The sequence below is a fragment of the Podarcis gaigeae genome (genome assembly GCF_964106915.1).
Source record: "Podarcis gaigeae genome assembly, chromosome: 1".
Lineage (NCBI taxonomy): Eukaryota > Metazoa > Chordata > Lepidosauria > Squamata > Lacertidae > Podarcis > Podarcis gaigeae.
The window spans coordinates 6,427,328-6,448,760 of NC_139678.1; the positions used below are offsets into that span (position 1 = coordinate 6,427,328).

At 48.5% G+C, this 21,433-nt stretch overlaps 1 protein-coding gene across 2 annotated transcripts; it reads left to right on the forward strand.

The window, feature by feature from the left end:
• The first annotated feature begins 2,939 nt into the window (after positions 1 to 2,939).
• Positions 2,940 to 20,961, forward strand: CCDC198 (coiled-coil domain containing 198). Of its 2 annotated transcripts, XM_083737821.1 has the most exons (6): positions 2,940 to 4,282; positions 7,601 to 7,683; positions 14,258 to 14,344; positions 15,640 to 15,729; positions 17,147 to 17,309; positions 18,713 to 20,961. In XM_083737821.1, the coding sequence occupies exons 1-6, from the start codon at positions 4,057 to 4,059 to the stop codon at positions 18,958 to 18,960; spliced, it is 897 nt and encodes a 298-aa protein (XP_083593947.1). In that variant the 5' UTR covers positions 2,940 to 4,056; the 3' UTR covers positions 18,961 to 20,961. The 2 variants fall into 2 exon arrangements, with proteins under 2 accessions (XP_083593947.1, XP_083593948.1); XM_083737822.1 differs by lacking the exon at positions 18,713 to 20,961 and having other exon boundaries at positions 16,470 to 17,265.
• Positions 20,962 to 21,433: the final 472 nt, after the last annotated feature.

The following is a 21,433-nucleotide window of genomic DNA, read 5'->3' on the forward strand; positions in this document are numbered from 1 at the left end:
TCTGCAAACTGACTTTGAGGTTCAGGGGTCTGGGTTGCAATGCTATTCCATTGCAAAACAGTATCTGAACATGACTTTCCTTCCCCATTTCCAGCTCTTCATCCTCTCCTTCCCCTGCTGATTTCCCCCCTCCCTGCCAAAATGCATTTCCCACCCAGCTGGTAAGGAAAACCAGCCGCAACTGCAGAGCAAACGCTTTGCGGTACAGACATTAAGCTGGTGGAGCATGAAGAGTGTTTTCGTGTGGGTGAGTAACCTGCGCTGGGGAATGTGGCTTGGAGTCATGAATTTCATTACTGCATTATGCAGCATCGCCACTAAAATGATCGTTCCCCAGCTTGCGGGGTGCCCTAGCCTAACAATCGCTTATGTGGGGAGTGGGGTGGGTGGATGCGCTGCAGAGCAAGTGTGGTGGGATGTTGGAGTCAGGGATCTGCAGAGGAAGCTGCCTTCGAGCAGAACAGGCTATCTATCCAGCCCAATATTGTCTGCACTGACTGGCAACAGCTTGCGGCCTCAGTCCAGTATATCTGAAGGAGCGTCTCCACCCCCATCGTTCTGCCCGGACACAGAGGTCCAGCGCTGAGGGTGTTCTGGCAGTTCCCTCACTGAGAGGTTACAGGGAACCAGAGCTCACCCCGTCACGGGGATTCAAACCACCGACCTTCCGATTGGCAAGCCCTAGGCTCAAACAATAAAGCAGAGACATCACCTTGCCAACAAAGGTCCGTATAGTAAAAGCTATGGTTTTCCCAGTAGTGATGTATGGAAGTGAGAGCTGAACCATAAAGAAGGCTGATCGCTGAAGAATTGATGCTTTTGAATTCTGGTGCTGGAGGAGACTCTTGAGAGTCCCATGGACTGCAAGAAGATCAAACCTCTCCATTCTGAAGGAAATCAGCCTTGAGTGCTCACTGGAAGGACAGATCCTGAAGCTGAGGCTCCAATACTTTGGCCACCTCAGGAGAAGAGAAGACTCCCTGGAAAAGACCCTGATGTTGGGAAAGATGGAGGGCACAAGGAGAAGGGGACAACAGAGGATGAGATGGTTGGACAGTGTTCTCGAAGCTACCAGCATGAATTTGACCAAACTGCGGGAGGCAGTGGAAGACAGGAGTGCCTGGCGTGATCTGGTCCATGGGGTCACGAAGAGTCGGACACAACTAAACGACTAAACAACAACAACAGGCTCAAACAATAATCCCTTCAGGAAAATAGCCAGGGGTGTGTGTGTTGGTTATAGAGAGCCAGTGTGGTGTAGTGGTTAAGAGCAGTAGTCTCATAATCTGGGGAACTGGGTTCGCTTCCCCGCTCCTCCACGTGCAGCTGCTGGGTGACGTTGGGCCAGTCACACTTCTCTGAAGTCTCTCAGCCCCACTCACCTCACAGAGTGTTTGTTGTGGGGGAGGAAGGGAAAGGAGAATGTTAGCCGCTTTGAGACTCCTTAAAGGGAGTGAAAGGCGGGATATCAAATCCAAACTCTTCTTCTTCTTCATAGTGCCACCAAGCCACATGAGGGAATATCCAGGTTCAAATCTTAGCCGTTAAGCTCACTAGGTGATCTGAGGCCAGTTACTGCTTCATGAGCTGTTGCCTCCACCAGCTGCATTTTCTGGGGCAGTTTCGGGAGCTTGGACGAGATGTTGCTGAAAAGTAACGGGAGATAGAGACTCCATCAAAAATGCATCCACAAGATACCGCCAAATCCTTCGCAGGCTTCTCCAACATAAGGTGTCTCACCGGGGTTTTGCTGTTGGATAGTTTTGAAAGATGATTAGACATATTCATGGTTGACTATCCGTGGCTCATAGCCATGGTGGCAATGTTCTGCCTCCATTGTTGCTTGTTGTCTGTCTTGAGTGACAATGAGTGTGCCTCCAAGGGTAAAGTCAAACCACTGCATTAGCAGCAAGGAAGTGACCTCCTTGGGGCCCAATCCTGGGCAGTATGGCTGGAGGTCCAAGGCTGCCCAGATGACAAAGCCACATTGATGAGGTCCAAAGGAAAGCAAAGCAATATGTTTGGCCCCAACGTGGCTGCAGGAGTTGCTGGAAGGAGGCGTACAAGGCATCATCAAACTTGTGGGAATGTTCAGGGATGCAGGAGAGGATATATTGTTTGATTATATCCTTTCCAACTTGTGTTAACAAGTCCTACAATTTAGCAGAGTAACATTCCCCTTTTTAAACTTGCACAGCCGATGCGTTTGCTCAGGCTCGCTAAAGCCTCTAAAATACGTTTTCCTTTTGGTAATTCCCCATTTAGTCCCTCATAAAAAGATAGATACGACACAGTCGTATAAAAGTATAAAAAGTGTTTACTCACTCACATTCTGTTCACAATTGGGTCCCAGAAGGCAGACTTAACTTAAAAAAGTAATATATACCTGGAAACTATCCCATAAAGAGAGCATTTTAGGCTAAGCAGATTTTGCTTCTTCGAGGAATGTGGTCAGAGAGAGAGAGAGAGATGGCTGAACAGTCCTGCTCTTTTGTTACCTGGGCAGGTGAAGCCACGCCCACCTCTAGTCACATGCAGAGGAAGTCTGTCCCAGCCTAGGAGAAACAGAAAGTTCTGACTGGCTGGTCCAGACATCCCCTTTTATGTCCACTCTAGGGATGTTGTACTTGACTGCTCTGTGATTTTTACACCCCACAAAACTGTCTTAGGGACTCCACTTTGGATTTGTGTAGGGTTTACTCCTTAGATTTTTTTCTCTCCTAAAGATATTGTGATGGCCTGGGACTCGGGCTCAGACTCAGAGTCTCAGTCCGCACCGGATCCTCTGCCTCAGGTGGCATTTGAACCGAGTTTGGGGCCTGATTCTGAAGAGCGCCAGTCTGCACAGGTTCCCCTGCAACAAGCACCAGCTGGGCCGAGTCAGGGGCCTGAGCCTGCCCTGGCTCCAGATGTGGGGATTACTTTGTTGCCCTCTGCTGGGCCATCACGTACAGCTGCTCCACTACCAGTTGGGTGAGGAGAGGCTGAGGCGGCCCCTGGGTCTAGTAACCCACCGACATCTCCCGAGCTGCAGAGACTCAGGTCTTAGAGAAGGAGAGACCTGAGTACTCACAGGAGGAGTGCTCGCCTTCGGGTGAGACAGGGAGGTGAGTAACCGGGGGATCAGGACCGGTCGTTACCCCATCAGAGATAAAAGGCTGCCAGACCCCGCCCCAGGTTGCAGGAGCAACATTGCTGCTTGCTGGAACCTGCCTGAGACCTTGTGCCTGACCTAGCCCAGTTTCCTGCCTTGGCCCTGTTGGACTGACTCCTCGCGCAATCCTTGGATTCGGGACCGGACCTGGACTGTGTGGCTCAGGTTAACGCCCAGGCCCAGCACAGATATCCCACAAGGTAGCAGAGGTTTAGGATCAGAGACTTCCTTCTCCTGGATGGTCTCCCTTCCTACATGGACAAGCCCCACTTGCCCCTGACTTCCCTCTACAGCACATGCAGAAACCCCTTCTTGACCGTTGGACTCATTCTTGGTCTTGTCTGCTCAATCCACTGGAATGCTCCAGGCTGGCTTAATGTTCAGTCCCTGTGAGACGGCTCATTCTTTCATAGCAGGAAGTTCCCACACCAGGTCAATGTTTAACTGGACTTACCAAAGTGTGGAGATGGGAAGAGTCTGTGAGGGAGTTGCCATGGGAATGGGTGCACTTTTGGCTCTCCTGTGCGTCAGGGAGCGTCCTGAGGGGGAAATTCCACAGGGAGACCATCGGTAGGTTGCGTTAGAAATCCAGTTTCATCTCAAAAGGTGGTCGGTCGAACGAGTGGCTCTGAAAACCTGTCGATTTTTCCCCTTCTTGGGCTTCACCCTTCCTGGTGGACCTTGAACTCTGCGTTTTGAACCCGTCTTCAGCTTCAAACCTGGAAATGTCACCCCACTGCACGGAGGAATTCTTAGGCTGCGGGTTTCGTCCTTCTGGATCTTGCCCCCATTTTGATGACTCCACGCTTATGGACCTGGGGAATGGAATGTAGGGCAGTTTTGGGAGTTGGGGACCTTGGCTGTTACTTCTTTTCCAGAGCGACTCACCGCTGTCTGGAAAGATGGGCTCGAATTCCTCAAAGGCCCGTCGAAAGGTGACTAAAGTAGCCCCCATGCCCATGAAAGAGGACTGGCCACAGGTCCCGGGCAGGGTGGCCATCTACACGTTCCAGAGCCCTCAGAGGGAGACAAGTCGAAACACATTTGCCTCTTGGGTGGAAAGGAATCCAGCATCAGACAGGCACCTTCCACCCCTGAGAGAGATGGGACAAGGGCCATATCCCACAGGTAATTCTTCGTTCCTTTTTGGGGTGTAATGAAAAGGACAGAGGTGTCATTTTTATTGTGCCTTCCTGATGATAATCAGTGATATCATACGTTGTTGTTGTTTAGTCGTTTAGTCGTGTCCGACTCTTTGTGACCCCCTGGACCAGAGCACGCCAGGCACTCCTGTCTTCTGCTGCCTCCCGCAGTTTGGTCAAACTCATGCTTGTAGCGTCGAGAACACTGTCCAATCATCTCCTCCTCTGTCGTCCCCTTCTCCTTGTGCCCTCCATCTTTCCCACCACCAGGGTCTTTTCCAGGGAGTCTTCTCTTCTCATGAGGTGGCCAAAGTATTGGAGCCTCAGCTTGAATATCTGTCCTTCCAGTGAGCACTCAGGGCTGATTTCATTCAGAATGGAGAGGTTTGATTTTCTTGCAGTCCATGGGACTCTCAAGAGTCTCCTCCAGCACCAGAATTCAAAAGCATACCCTCCAATATTTCTCCGATGAGAATAGGGACATCCCATTCCATAATGATAATTTTACTGTTTATATATCCCACACATCTGACAGGGTTGCCCCAGCCAGTCTGGGCGGCTTCCAACAGTATAAAAACACAATAAAACATTAAACATTTTTTTAAAAACCTTCCCTATTCAGGATTGCCTTCAGATGGCTTGGGGGTAGGATAACTCCACCCTCTCCAACATTTCTCTAATGAAAATAGTGGCAACCTAAGGAAAAGGCTTTTGAAGTATGGTGCTGGAGGAGACTCTTGAGAGTCCCATCTGGGAAGCCCAGACAGATGGGTGGGGTATAAATAATAAATTACTACTACTACTACTACTACTACTACTACTATTCCCAGATGGGCCTTGGAATGAGGATGGTGGATTTGACAAGCTTCTGGTATGATCTTATGCAGGGCCATCTTAAGCACATCTGGCGTCGTGGTGCAAAAATCCCTCCGGCGCCCCCCCCCCCGTTTCCCAGAGTTGTCGACCTTTTTTTAGGGCTGGAGGAGGCGGGCAGTGGCTGGAGGGCGCAGTGGCCATGGCAGGCAGCACAGCCTGCGAACGAGGGTGCGTGCGCCACTCCTGCCGAGCACCGGCTCGTTTCCCCCCCTTTTAGCCTTCTGGCGCCCTGTTCAGTGTTCTCCGGACTCTCGCCTGGCGCCCCCCAGAACTTGCCGCCCCGGCGCCCTGCAACACTAGCCTCTATGGGTAAGACAGGCCTGATCTTTTGCATTTCCATGAAAAGGTTTTTTTCCAGGAATTCATTTCACTGAAAACAAGGATGCAAGCTTTTCTTTGAGAAATAATAATCTTGCATGGAGCATCATGGATGTCTTTCTCCCCAACCCCCCCCCCCCGGATGATCTCATGGTAGAGGCTGCCTTGCGCACGTGAAAGGGAATGTTACACCCCCCCCCCCCGAAGAAGACGTGGAGGTGAATACAAATGAGTCCTGGGCATTTGGCAAACGACCCAGAGTGCTTTATGACAGCAAGTGCGCTCACATAAAAACACCTGGCAGAAAGGTATAAGAAAGCAGATTCTGTCGGGTATTATGAAAATGTTGTTTCCTCCTTTCTTTTTTGCACAGCCGTTTTAACTTGCTCATTATGCCGGAGTAGCAAATCTGTGAAACTGCTGGGGGGCCTCTCCTATGCTTTTCCTCCATCCCCTCAGTTAAAAAGAAAAAGGAAAGTGAAATGGATCTGTGTGTGAGAGAGAGAGCTCTGTTCCGCACACAAGGGGATCCGCATCTTCTAGAGCTAATTGACTGTTTGGGGTTGCCAGTTTCCCCAGAAAGCACTCTCCCTCTCCAAGTTCTAATTTCTGGGCATTATGAATAATTTGCAAATTAGACGCCGTCCTTATTAAGTCGTGCGAAGATCCTGCAGGTGGCATAAAACGAAGGAAAAAAACAAAAACCAAGCCAATTTATAAAAGCAAAGACAAACTACCAAGAGGGTCAGGACGATGGTGGTGGTGGATCATAGAACTGTAGAGACGGAAGGGACCCGGGGGTCATCTAGTCCAACCCCCTGCAATGCAGGAGACACAGCCTCCCATGTCCTCTGCCCCCATGCTTTTCAACATCTACATGCAGCCGCTGGGAGAGATCATCAGGGGGTTTGGGTTGGGTGTCCATCAATATACAGATGATACCCAGCTCTACCTCTCTATTAAATCAGAACCAGTGAAGGCGGTGAAGGTCCTGTGTGAGTGTCTGGAGGCGGTTGGAGGATGGATGGCGGCTAACAGATTGAGGTTGAATCCTGACAAGACAGAAGTACTGTTTTTGGGGGACAGGAGGCGAGCAGGTGTGGAGGATTCCCTGGTCCTGAATGGGGCAACTGTGCCCCTGAAGGACCAGGTGCGCAGCCTGGGAGTCATTTTGGACTCACAGCTGTCCATGGAGGCGCAGGTCAATTCTGTGTCCAGGGCAGCTGTCTACCAGCTCCATCTGGTACACAGGCTGAGACCCTCCCTGCCTGCAGACTGTCTCTCCAGAGTGGTGCATGCTCTAGTTATCTCCCGCTTGGACTACTGCAATGCGCTCTACATGGGGCAACCTTTGAAGGTGACCCGGAAACTACAACTAATCCAGAATGCGGCAGCTAGACTGGTGACTGGGAGCTGCCGCTGAGACCACATAACACCGGTCTTGAAAGACCTACATTGGCTCCCAGGATGTTTCCGAGCACAATTCAAAGTGTTGGTGCTGACCTTTAAGGCCTTTAAACGTCCTCGGTCCAGTATACCTGAAGGAGCATCTCCACCCCCATCGTTCTGCCCAGACACTCAGGTCCAGCTCCGAGGGCCTTCTGGCGGTTCCCTCACTGCGAGAAGCCAAGTTACAGGGAACCAGGCAGAGGGCCTTCTCGGTGGTGGCGCCCTCCCTGTGGAACGCCCTCCCACCAGATGTCAAAGAGAAAAATAACTACCAAACTTTTAGAAGACATCTAAATGCAGCCCTGTTTAGGGAATCTTTTAATGTTTAACAGACCACTGTATTTTAATACTTTGTTGGAAGCCACCCAGGTCTCCCCAGTCAGATGGGTGGGGTATAAATAAGAAATAATAATAATAATAATAATAATAATAATAATAATAATAATAATTTTTAAAACTGTTGTAAAAATTATATGTTCATGCAAACAAAGGATGCCTTTAGCTTCTGCAATGAAATGTTGGAAGGTACTGAGTAGGTTGGGTTCCTCAGCCCTCACTTCAGGGAAAAAAACATGTTAAAAATATTATTATTTATTTATTCAAAAGCCTTTCGCAGAAACTCCCATGACAAAGATGCTCCTCTTTCCTCCCTCTTTCTAAGTGCCGAGGTCCGTTGCGCTAGACCTGAAGATGGAAGTGGGAGGACAAAGCATCATCAGACAGCACCCTCCCCGAAGACCCCAGGTAAGAGGGGGCAGAGCAGGCCAGTGACGTCAGGGGCAGGTGCCAGGAACAGGTCAGCAATAACTCACATGACGTCTGTGACATTAACTCTTTATTCAAAGAAACAAACAGCTCAGGAGGCCAGGCCTATGATGCACAGCAACTCATCCTGGTAGATCTTGCCCCTATGAGGCAGTTGTGGGGCCTTCACACAGTATACCTGAAGGAGAGTCTCCACCCCCATCGTTTGGCCCAGACACTGAGGTCCAGCGCCAAGGGCCTTCTGGCGGTTCCCTCACTGTGAGAAACAAAATTACAGGGAACCAGGCAGAGGGCCTTCTCAGTGGTGGCGCCCATCCTGTGGAACGCCCTCCCATCAGATGTCAAGGAAATAAACAACTATCTGACTTTTAGAAGACAGCTGGAGTCAGCCCTGTTTAGGGAAGTATTTAATGACTGATGTTTTAATGTATTTTTAATCTCTTGTTGGAAGCCACCCAGAGTGGCTGGGGAAACCCAACCAGATGGGCGGGGTATAAGTATTATTATTATTATTATTATTATTATTATTATTATTATTATTATTTCTGTCAGCTGTCTCTCCCCTGGTGCTTCTTATTCTTCTTGCTGTTCCTCTTCCAATATTTCCAGCTTCTGTCATCTGCAACCTCTGAACTATGACCTTCTGCAAACCACTGTTCTAAATCTATTGTTACGATAATGAAGCAATGCTGCTGCAAAGTCCTAGCTTGAAGAGTAAACATGATGGGAATGTTGGGACTGCTGTGGGAACAGAGGGGCAGTCATTTCACAGTGCGAAGCACCGGAATTACCTCAGAGGGTAATATGAGCTGTACAGGAAGTACAGGAAGTTTTTGTCACAACACTGCCGGAGTATGGAGAGAGCAGTCATGTTTTTTGTAACGCTGCAAAGACAGAAATAAAAGCATGTAAATACGTTTCTGTCTATCTCTTTCCCCTGCCTGGGGGGGGGGGCAGGAAAGAGGGGTGTGTTCTTCTCACGTTTGAGAAGAATCGCCGATCGAGACCTTGCCTGCGTCTGCTGGGGAATGCAGCCAGGGAGGTCAACAGGGAATCAAGCCGGGTGCCTGGGACTGCTGCCAGCTTCTCCTGAGAAGGGCTTGAATGTCCTCCTGTTCTTGGGACGATTCAGGAGAAGGGGGGCAGTCCCCACCATTCCTCCTCAGTCCAGCCCCTAACACTTGCCTCTGATTCTGGACTGCTCTCTGCCACAGACTCATCCTGCTCACTACGTCCTGTTACCTCTTCAGCTGCTGACACCTCCTCCTCCCAGTCTCCTCCCTCTGACCACTCATTGCCGTCCCATCACCACTCCCCAGGCTCTGAGCCTTCTTTCCTTGGGGGTTCCCCAGCAGCCCCCCCCCAGCATCCAGCCAGTCCATGACTAGTGAGGAGGGGTGGCACTGGCTGAACGTGGCCCAAGGGTCTCGGCTCGGGATGTTAGAAGGCATCATTCTCCTTTCTACCCTGTATCTGTCAAGCGCCCCACCGTTTCTGTTCTGCTGCAGTTCATCTTCCGCCAAACCCCACTCAATTCATCTTGCTTCCCGCTGTGGCGAATTCACATAACTTGTGCAATATTGTTGTTGTTGTTTAGTCGTTTAGTCGTTTAGTCGTGTCTGACTCTTCGTGACCCCCTGGACCAGAGCATGCCAGGCACTCCTGTCTTTCACTACCTCCCACAGTTCGGTCAAACTCATGCTGGTAGCTTCGAGAACACTGTCCAACCATCTCGTCCTCTGTCGTCCCCTTCTCCTTGTGCCCCCCATCTTTCCCAACATCAGGGTCTTTTCCAGGGAGTCTTCTCTTCTCATGAGGTGGCCAAAGTACTGGAGCCTCAGCTTCACAATCTGTCCTTCCAGTGAGCACTCAGGGCTGTTTTCTCCTCCAGCACCATAATTCAAAAGCATCCATTCTTTGGTGATCAGTCTTCTTTATGGTCCAGCTCTCACTTCCATACATCACTACAGTACTGGGAAAACCATGGCTTTATATGTCAATTCATTAGAAGCCGCTGATGGGCTTCTCCTCAATGAATTTGCCGAATCCTCTTTCAAAGCCTAGAAGGAAATGTGACTCTCATGCTTTCAAGTTCCCTGGCATGCTATCCAGTTTAGTACTCGCACCTAAGTTAATTTGGTGACATGGTTAGCGCAGCAGCTAACGGGAAGCTTCCGTGATGATAGGTCTCCCGAAGGCAATAATTGCACCATCGGTCCCTTAAAACGGCCGTTGCGCAGTTGAGATTGAAATTCACAGGCCCGCGTCCCGGCAAACATCCCTCAAAGCCATATCGAATGATGCGGAAGCCCGTGGGAATCATAGAATCATAGAGTTGGAAGAGACCACAAGGGCCATCGAGTCCAACCCCCTGCCAAGCAGGAAACACCATCAGAGCACTCCTGACATATGGATGTCAAGCCTCTGCTTAAAGACTTCCAAAGAAGGAGACTCCACCACACTCCTTGGCAGCAAATTCCACTGCCGAACAGCTCTCACTGTCAGGAAGTTCTTCCTAATGTTTAGGTGGAATCTTCTTTCTTGTAGTTTGGATCCATTGCTCCGTGTCCGCTTCTCTGGAGCAGCAGAAAACAACCTTTCTCCCTCCTCTATGTGACATCCTTTTATATATTTGAACATGGCTATCATATCACCCCTTAACCTCCTCTTCTCCAGGCTAAACATGCCCAGCTCCCTTAGCCGTTCCTCATAAGGCATCGTTTCCAGGCCTTTGAATCTTCTCCCTGGAGAGATCCCCGTTACCGTTCTTTGACTTGACAAGATCCCTTTGAAGGGCTGCCTCTCTTTCGCTCCTTTGCCTTTTCTTCCAGGCTGTGTAGCGCTCGTCCCTTTTCATGTGAGATCCCAGCAGATGCTTTTAGCTGGCTTGCTGATTCCTTTTGCTCGGCCTACTTCCTCGGTCTTTGAAAGTCTCGGCGGTGAGAAGGCTTAAAGAAGACCACAAAAGGCGTTCCCAGGAGGACTTCCAGCCCTGAATCCCATGCAGATTCCTGTCAGATGTTCGTGAGGATCTCTGATGCAGTCTGGAGCAGAATCGGAAGCCCTTCTTATTCACACACACTGATCAAGCAGCTATAAAGTTATATATCATGACCAGCACCGTCCATTTTAAATGCCACCCATCTGACTGGGTTGGCCAGCCACTCTGGGCGGCTGCCACAAAGAACAGTAAAAGCACAGGGATAAATGTTTGAGACCCAAGCGATACAAACCAATTGGCAAAGCAAAACCAAAGTAGGTTTTTCTTTCAGCTGGGAAAGTTACAAAGGAAACGAGTGTGTTATTGTCCAGGGCTCCTCCCTGCAGAGGGTTCACTCTGTACAGTGGTACCTCGGGTTAAGTACTTAATTCGTTCCGGAGGTCCGTTCTTAACCTGAAACTGTTCTTAACCTGAAGCACCACTTTAGCTAATGGGGCCTCCTGCTGCTGCCGCGCCGCTGGAGACCGATTTCTGTTCTCATCCTGAAGCAAAGTTCTTAACCTGAGGTAATATTTCTGGGTTAGCGGAGTCTGTAACCTGAAGCGTTTGTAACCCGAGGTACCACTGTACAGTGGTACCTCAGGTTAAGTACTTACCGTAATTCATTCCAGAGGTCCATACCAAACCTGAAACTGTTCTTAACCTGAAGCACCACTTTAGCTAATGGGGCCTCCTGCTGCTGCCACGCCACCACCGCACGATTTCTGTTCTCATCCTGAAGCAAAGTTCTTAACCTGAGGTAATATTTCTGGGTTAGCGGAGTCTGTAACCTGAAGCATATGTAACCTGAAGTGTATATAACCAGAGGTACCACTGTATTGTAATTGATCACATTTACAGCTCCAGAAATCACTTCTGCACAGGTGTGGTTTTTGGTGTCTGGGCTTGCGCAGAAGCGATTTCTGGCACCACGATCATGTGCAGACACAATTTTCGGCATCACTCTGCACCGGCCCGGCCCACGGAGGATTTTTGCGGGAGTGATCCGGCGCATGCCCGGTAAGCCTTGCCAACCTCTGGTCTAGCCCTTTTATGTTTTTGCATGTGCCTAAAAAGAAGGGTTGCCGCTGAGCGGCAGAGCATGGAGGAGGTGCTGGGTTCAATTCCTGCCATCTCCAGGTAGGGCTGGGAGAGATCCTTGCCTGGAACCCTGGAGTGCCACTGCCCATCAGTGCAGTACAGCTTCCTATGTTCTTATGCGTACAGAAAAGTTATGATTTATGAAGAGTGTTCCAGCTGAACTGAGCAGCTGGCAGATTTTCCTCTCTGGGTTCCTGGGCAAAATGGTTTGAAGAAGAGTTAGCTTTGTAGTGTTAGGTGCTGCCACCTAGTGTCCACACTCGGAAGGCAGTTTCTTCAGAGGAACAGATGGGACTCGTCCAACTGGGAAGGAAAACTCTGATCCTAAACCTCCGCGGGCTTGCAAGGTACCGTATTTTTCGCTTCATAAGATGCACATGACCATAAGATGCATCTAGTTTTTAGAGGAGGAAAACAAGAAAAAAAAATATTCTGAATGAAACAGTGGATGTATTATTTTTGTGGTTCATGCTGTGGCCACAGACATGTGATCTGATGGTGAATTTAGCAGAGACATCACCTTGCCAACAAAGGTCTGTATAGTTAAAGCCATGGTTTTCCCAGTCGTGATGTATGGAAGAGAGAACTGGACCATAAAGAAGGCTGATTGCTGAAGAATTGATGCTTTTGAATTATGGTGCTGGAGGAGACTCTTGAGAGTCCCATGGACTGCAAGAAGATCCAACCTCTCCATTCTGAATCAGCCCTGAGTGCTTACTGGAAGGACAGATCCTGAAGCTGAGGCTCCAGTACTTTGGCCACCTCATGAGAAGAGAAGACTCCCTGGAAAAGACCCTGATGTTGGGAAAGATGGAGGGCACAAGGAGAAGGGGACGACAGAGGACGAGATGGTTGGACAGTGTTCTCGAAGCTACCAGCATGAGTTTAACCAAACTGTGGGAGGCAGTGGAAGACAGGAGTGCCTGGCGTGCTCTGGTCCAGGGGGTCACAAAGAGTCGGACACGACTAAACAACTAAACAACAACAACAAATGCAAAAATCCTGAGAATCCATGTGGGTCTGTGCTCTGTAACCACGTTTTTGCGCCATTGCGGCCCCACACAACAGTGGGTGCATGATTTTTTGAGTGCAGGCTGTAGCCATGGACATGCTATGTGAATTTGGGATGACTTTGGGGTGACCCAATGTAAAAATCCTGAGGATCCATGGGCTTTTACCTCCCCCCTCCCAGGCAGCCTCCGCTAGCATCCCTTATCTCTCTTCTGATCCCACTGATTAGCTGTTTCCTTTCAACACTGTATACAAATATTGAAAAGCACTCCTCTCCTGAAAGATACCTGCTCTGGCAGGTGCCCGAGGTCTCAGGAGCTCAGAAGGGCTCCAGAAAGGTCTTGCCGCCTCTCACCACCCTCCATTCTGGGTCCCGTCCCCTGGCCACCTCAGAGCCATTTCAGGGCTGGGCGGATGGCACAGATGATTTTCTGAAGAGGCAGAATTTGCCACATTTGGGAGACAGTGACAGCTGACAGGGTCCCACTTCCCTTCAAAATACAGAACCACCGCACAAAACAATACTGATTAAGAAGGGAGTTCTAGTTGTCCTGTTTATTATTCATACATACATAAATACATACATACCCCACCCATCTGGCCGGGTTTCCCCAGCCACTCTGGGTGGTTTCCAACAAAAGATTAAAAATACATGAAATACATGAAAACACCAGTCATTAAAAACTTTCCTAAACAGGGCTGCCTTCATATGTCTTCTAAACGTCAGATAGTTGTTTATTTCTTTCACATCTGATGGGAGGGCGTTCCACAGGGCGGGTGCCACCACTGAGAAGGCCCTCTGCCTGGTTCCCTGTAACCTCACTTCTCGCAGGAAGGGAACTGCCAGAAGGCCCTCGGCGCTGGACCTCAGTGTCAGGGCAGGACAATGGGGGTGGAGATGCTCCTTCAGGTATACTGGGCCAAGGCCATTTAGGGCTTTCAAGGTCAGCACCAACACTTTGAATTGTGCTCGGAAACGTACTGGGAGCCAATATATATGTACTGGCAGTACATATACTAAAATTGGAACAATACAAAGAAGATTAGCATGGCTCCTAGCAAGGGAGCAAGTGTGGTGTAGTGGTTAAGTGTGGTGTAGTGGTAATCTGGTGAATCGGGTTCGATTCCCTGCTCCTCCACATGCAGCTGCTGGGTGACCTTGGGCCAGTCACACTTCTCTGAAGTCTCTCAGCCTCACTCTCTTCACAGAGTGTTTGTTGTGGGGGGAGGAAGGGAAAGGAGAATGTTAGCTGCTTTGAGACTCCTTAGGGTTGTGATAAAGCGGGATATCAAATCCAAACTCTTCTTCTTCTTTCAAGACTAGTGTTATGTGGCCTCAGCGGCCGCTATTTCATTTACATACTGATTGGTTGCAAACAAAACAAAACAAAACAAAAGCCCTCAAATATCTCAAAGCAAAACAGTGTTGAACAGTCCAGCTCTCTCTTCTTGGCTTTGCAGAAGTTGGAGCCTTTCATTCTCGCAAAGGACATCCCTGCAGACAAGTTCTTAAGCCTGCCCTGTGGAGGAGTAGCATACAAAGCAAAGGTTGGTAGAAGTTCGTGAAGGAAGGAAGGAAGGATGGAGGGAAACGTTTATGCCATAAGTACAGTGTAATCCTAGTGTCCAACTGCATGCTGCAGTTAGCAGTTTTTAAGGAGGTGCGGTTAACATTCTGGCCATGGAAGTATCGTATCAAACGCATGCACTGCTCTGCTTGGGCAAGAACTCCCAGCATCCCTGACCATTGGCCACGCTGGCCAGGGGTGCTGGGAGCCCAGCAACACCTGGAAGGCTAGATGTCCCCTTTTCCAGATAGACCAGGGTTTCCCAAACTTGGGTCTCCAGCTGTTTTTGGACTACAACTCCCATCATCCCTAGCTAGCAGGAGCAGTGATCAGGGATGATGGGGATTGTAGTCGAAAAACAGCTGGAGACCCATGTTTGGGAAGCCCTGAGACAGAGAATGGTCTGCCCATCCAATAGCGCTGTTTAATTTCGGTTCCGTCTTCTTGGGGAGGGGATTAAACTATCCTAATTTAGGCTAATGCTTCAATCTTTTTCAGTTTAATAATCCTCAACACATACTTCCTCCAGAGACATAATATGTAGAACTTTAGCGTGGGAATCTGCTTCCTATGTCCCATGGTTGCAAATACTCACTAGTTGGACCAGGTTTTGCTTCAGCAAACCAATTTCTATGCCCATTGCTTGCCCATTCCCAGGAAGAACTCTGTTTATGCTCACACTAGGGATGAATGGAGATATTTTTTATTTTTTTTTGCATTTTAAAGCAAATTGGTCTCGTTTGTACCTCCGGGCCCTAAGTCACAGATTGGAACATAACGAGCCTTTGGATTTTACGTTTCTCTGAATTTTGCAATACATTTCTCACCCCCAAATACATTTTAAAAGTGTGCATTTTAGGATAAAACACATTTAGGAATGAATGTATTTGGAGATTATATGCATGTATTTAAGTAAATACACATGTAAGTATGAATTTAAATAAGAATTTTCTTGTGGGCTCTTTTTTTTAAAAAAAGAAAGAAAGATAAAAACCCACAGATTAATGCAGAAACCGGATGGGATCAGATTTATGAATGTACGCATGCAAATATGCAACAGACCAGAAACAGAGTGATCCATCATCCTTATATCACCGCCTAAGAATCTTTGATTTTAGAGAGCATAAGAATAGAACACCAGCCAAGCGTGATTTTTGCGTCAGCTACAAGTACCCTTGTTCACCTTGCCCAGCGAGTGATGGATAGGATCGTGATGGAATCATGAGTTTGTTTTGCGAAATATGGGTCTCCTTCCCCCTCCTTTTCCCTTGGAAGGAGCAAGATAAAGGAGGGAAGACTGTTCTGCATCCCGCTGGAAGACGGCAGTATCTACTGAAGATGAAGATGCTGGAACAAAGGAAAGAGGTAATGGCCATGGGATGCCCTTGGTGGATTCAAGAGGGATAATTAAGTCAAACGATGGAACTTCCGTTTTGTGCATTAGAGAACACCACTGCAGGAGGGACTATGATAAGAGATGGTATCATTCTGAATGGATTCACTGCCATAACCATAGGCTTATGACATTCAGTTGTTTATCAATTCCATTAATTGTAGAGAAGTCAATCCAATTAAACAGATTTTAATCGATTCGTTTTATTTGACCGATTTAAGGGGTTTTTTTATAGCGCGACTGTATACAGGTCCAAATCAGAAGTGGGTTTGGTGGGATTTACTCCCAGGTAACCTCCATAGCAGGGACATGGGTGGCGCTGTGGGTTAAACCACAGAGCCTAGGACTTGCTGATCCGAAGGTCGGCGGTTCGAATCCCCGCGACAGGGTGAGCTCCGATTGCTCTGTCCCTGCTTCTGCCAACCTAGAAGTTCCAAAGTAGATAAATAGGTACCGCTTCGGAGGGAAGGTAAACAGCGTTTCCGTGCGCTGTTCTGGTTCGCCAGAAGTGGCTTAGTCATGTTGGCCACCTGACCCGGAAGCTGTACGCCGGCTCCCTCAGCCAATAAAGCGAGATGAGCACCGCAACCCCAGAGTCGGCCATGACTGGACCTAATGGTCAGGGGTCCCTTTACCTTTTATACAGGTCCAAATCAGAAGTGGGTTTGGTGGGATTTACTCCCAGGTAACCTCCACAGGAGTGCATCCTTAGGGGCAGATCCAGCTACATAGTTGTGCTAGCGGCAGCCAATGCAACAAGGTGTGCGAGTGTAATAGAGCTGGCTCCTCTCTCCTCCCCTCACTCCCCAATTGGCTCCAGGAAGTTGAGATAACACCCAGAATAGCACACAGGGGGAAGGAGAGGTGTGATGGTTTCACCAGGCAAGCAGAAATCTTTGTGCCAATGAAGCACTACTTTGAATTCCACCCAAAGTCAAATAATCTACCAACTAAATGCACATGTGGGTTAAAACAGCATTGAAATCTGTTTTTAACTGTGACTTGTGTTCGTTGTGACTTAGGGTGAAGGGAATAAAATCAAAATAATAATTATTCCTATTCTTATTATTTCTGAAGCAGGAAGTCTATTTTCTTTTCAAAACTGCAATAATGCTTGCAGTTCAAACACTGCGCCACCCTTTAGTTAGAGCAAGCGACCTGCTGCATTCTTTGGAGTATCTCTTTGATGCAAAAACTAAGGTCAAATTTATTCCTACTGAATTGGCATGGCACCCTCAAAGGATCATGGGAACTGTAGTTTGGGGAGGATTCTGATCACAACCCTCCGGCAGCTGCACTACAGCTCCCAGGTTCCCCTGGGGAGAGCAAAAGACTGCTAGATCTCTTTAAGGCCCTTCTGTGCATATAACTAGCTATTTATAAACCCAGGCAGAACTGAAGAGATGCTTGCAAAAGGAGGCAAGACTTAACAAGCCAAAAGCGAGGGACCTCAGCATCAGCGAAACTCTTGGGTGTGTGCCGGGAAATAATAGCTCCGAAGACGAGGAGCTTCTTGCCCTTGAGCATGACCAGACATTTGATGGAGACCACGGTAAGTGATACTGGAGAGCTGAGCAGGTTTTCCGGTTTAAGCCACCTGCTGTGGTTCACGCTGCTGCAACTGCCATATAATTAAGACACCACTTCCCGCACGGATCACGTTCGCAACCCGAGCGTCCACTGTAGTTGGTCAAAGAAGCATGCTCCAGATCCTTTCAATAGCTTGTTACTATGAGCCTGGCCGCTAGTCAAAGAGAACTCCTTAAGAGATTTGAACTGTTAAGTTAGCATCACCTCCCACAAAAAGACTGAGAAGTGCCAGCTCTGGACATGTAAGGACGTTTCGTCCGGTAATTGCATTTACATATGCTGATCAGACAGCAAGTCCCAGAGCTGCAAGATATATCGGCATTCAGGTCAAATGTCCACAAGTCACCAAGTGCCATTTTGTGACTTTCCTGATTGCTATCGGGCAACAAGGCAGAAGGTGGGAAAATATTTTCCAATCCGATGTCAGAGGTCCACTCCCTGGCTTGATAACACAGTAAGCGTAGTTAATTAAAAAGGATGATTTATTGTCAAATCAAACAGATAGCTCCGGATGACTTAACACGGCTGCTGCCATCATCAGTCAAGATGACCCTTCTGAAGACTGCCTCCCACATGGCCAGAAGCAACTGAACTTTCGCTTCTTATGTCTTGTGTTTTACTTCCTATCTTGAAACCCTCCTATTCGCCGAGACCTCGGACTGAGGGCGTCAGCTCCCGCCTCTTCCCCACTCTCTGAGAGGCTGTCTCTTAACTCTTTCCCTCCTGTTTGTGCTTCCGGCAAACTTTGACTGTGTTCTAGCCTGTTCTCCGTTACTGTCTTATCAGCTTGTATGTCAAGGTAAGGAGGAGCCGGAGTATGCAGCTTTCCTCTGGCTGACTAACATCAAAGCAACCTCTCTGATCCTGGCTATTTTCTGCAGTTAGCTGCAAACTTTCACTTGGCGCTGGCTCATTCCTGACACCCAAGGACCACATTTGTTTCTGGGCATCCTTCCCAGGGTCATGCACCAGGGGCAGGTGGGGCCAGAGGCAAAAGGATCAATGGATGCAAATTTGTACTGAAGGCTAGTTTCTGCCCACACATCCAAACATCCCTGGTCCTGTTTCACCCGAGGCAAGGAAGAGGCATTCTCAGAGTTCCAGGACACATTCTAAGCAAGCAAACACATTTCAGGTACAAAACAGCACCAGTGGGGCCTGGGGGCACTTCCAAGAGCCTGGTAGAGAGCCCTGGAGGGCCACATTGAGCCCCCAATCTTGGGATTCCCCACTCTTCCTCTAGGCAAAACTACTGCAATCGATGGGCCACTCCAAGGTAGCCAAAACCATTATAGTGTTGTTATGAAGCTTCCTGTGGCGACCAAAATACCCAATGCAGTAGAGCTTCCTGTTTCTTTTTACTAGGCGATCAGTGGAGCGGAGAATTTCCAAAAGAGCTTGGACCTTCTGAACCCCACGAAGGACAGAGGGGTAAAGTCGAGACATGGTTGCTAAAGCAGCAGGCAAGAAGGGAATCTTTCTGGGATGCATCAAGCACGGACTCCGAGAACTGGGAAGGCGACTTGGGGAAAACTCGCCGGAGACCAGCCTTAGTGAGGACTAAGACGGAGAGGATTGCTCTGCTCGATGAGTTTTTTGATAGAGAGTTCTGAGCTAGAGAGTCCCCAGAAAGCCACCAGAGGGAAGGTCAGGTTGGCGAGGAAGATGGAGCGAGTCTTCAAGCCAACAAGGCAGGTGTCACGGCGGCTAAGAGACCGACACCCTCCCATCTCACTTCGGCCATGGACTCGCAAGCTTCTCTCTTGCTCTGCAAAATGGGGGGGGGGTGTTTCAACAGCTTACCTTCCAGGTTAGGTGTGTGAAGCATTGGGCATACTTGGAAGTGTTATACCAATGCTAAGTATTATTACAAAGCGGCTCGAGACCAAAGGACCTGCAGGAGTGACTATATCACCAGGGGAGGCCCTGTTCTTGATGCTTCCTGGTTAGCACTGACCCAATGACAGGGCCTTCTTTGTGGTGGTCTCTTTGTGGAATGCCTTCCCTGGTCAACTGAGTCTCTTTCCCTCCCTCCCCGACTTTCAGGATAAATTTAAAGGCATCCCTGTTTACCCAGGCCTTTGAGGGCCAAGAGACCTTGAAATTAGGAGCTGCAAGGGAAATGTGATTGCTTTTCAATGTTGTTATATGTTCTCAACGGTTTAAAATGGTTTCTAAATGTTTTAAACATGTGTTTTGTTTTATTTTAAACTGAATTGTTTCAACATTTGCTATGTTTGTCACCTTGGGCTCCTTTGGGCAGACGGGCAAGATACAAATTTAATAATAAAATAAAATTATAAAACCCTGGTTCAACCATAGGCATGGCTTGGTCAATAACTAAACTAAGTTGCATGGGAACCGCAGGTTTTGCTGCAGTGCTCTGCTGAGATAAGCACATTTAACAGCCTTTATTCCAGCTCAGCCGAGTATAGTCTGTTGTTGCAGCGACTCCACAATTTCTGATGAAGACTTCCCCTATCCCAGCTACCTGAGATAATTACCTGTTGAGTGGAGAGTTACCATTTTAGCAGAGCTGCTAAAAGCTACAGCATGCTGTCACCCTATCTGGTTTGGGGGTTACTCCTGGTTCTGGTGCAGTTCAAATAAATGAGCCCCTGCCTTCCTCGTTTTCTTCGATTCAGGCGGATGTCTAGGGCAGCTCGGAAGTATCCTCGTGCAAATGCGCATGCGTGCAACGGTAGGGACCTGTCTGGAAAGCTTAAATCCTGCCGCCACTACACTGGAGAGGGATTGAAGAAAAGGAAATATGAATTGGCCCCACCCTGTAGCTTGACCAATCGTGGCTAGGAGCGGCTAGGAGCTAAGTTGAGTCATAGATCTAAAAAGCAAAAAGGTGTAGACTCGCACACACTGGCCAGCTTCCATTTTGACTTGAAATGTTCATGTTGGGCAACTCTGAAGCATGTAAAGCCAAGAAGCGGGCTGGGGGAGCGCTGGCTCACAATGGCACCCACCTGAGAGGTGCCAGAACTGCTCTCCGGCCCATTCCAGGCTGAAAAAAAGCACTGTAAATAACTATCGGTCTTTGAAAAGCTGGCGTCACTGCATCAAGCACTTTGGTTGAATGAAACGAAATCATTTTATGTGTGCTTTGAATAAATGTGCAATTAATTGTTACTGTTTTGAATTTTATGGTGCTATTTGTCATGTGACAAAGACACATGAGAGCAGAAGCAGCAAAGCAGGCTGGGAAGTGCTGGGACTGCACAATCATTTGGGCCTACTAAAGGTAGGCAGGTTATGGGCCCAGCGTTTTATGGATGGCGAATTGCTAAAGCTGGAAAATCAGGGTGTTGTTGGTGAGGACCTCGAAGGGACTGAAGGTCCAGTGGTGCGGCCGCATACCGAAGAAGCAGACCCGGTGTAGCAAGGAGCAGAAGCCATGTCAGCTCAGCCACCTGCAGAGTTTATTAATCTTGTCAACACTGCCCAGACGGAACGTCTGAATGGTAAGAACTACCCGACTTGGGCTCTCAAGCTTGAACTGGTTCTAAAACGTGATAGACTTTGGCACTGTGTGGAAACTGGTTTGAATCATGTTGTTTATGAAGAAGCTTATTTTAACTCAGTAAAACTTTTATTCTTTAAAACTCTGCACCATTAATTTATGCTGTGCGTCACTATTATCTTCTTTAGTGGGTTGTGCAAACTGCTGTTCTGGACTATGCTTTTTATAGGGCAGAGTAGGGACCACTGGGGGTGAGTTTATGGAACCAGGGGAGCAGTGACCCACAAAGGTTTGGGAACCACTGGTGTAATTCAGCTTTGTGCTGTAACGTACATCCTGTCTGTGCTGATCACAAGGTATTAATCACCATATGATTCCCTACTCAAGCCCCCCCCCCCCCGTGTGCTGTTCCCGGGGTTCTCCTAGCCACCCAAGCTAATTTTCAGTGCAGGGGTGGTGGGGGAGAAAAGCGAGGGGATGCCCCACTGCGCATGTACCATATTTTTCGCTCTATAAGACGCACCAGACCACAAGACACACCTAGTTTTTGGAGGAGGAAAACAAGAAAAAAAATATTCTGAATCTCAGAAGCCAGAACAGCAAGAGGGATTGCC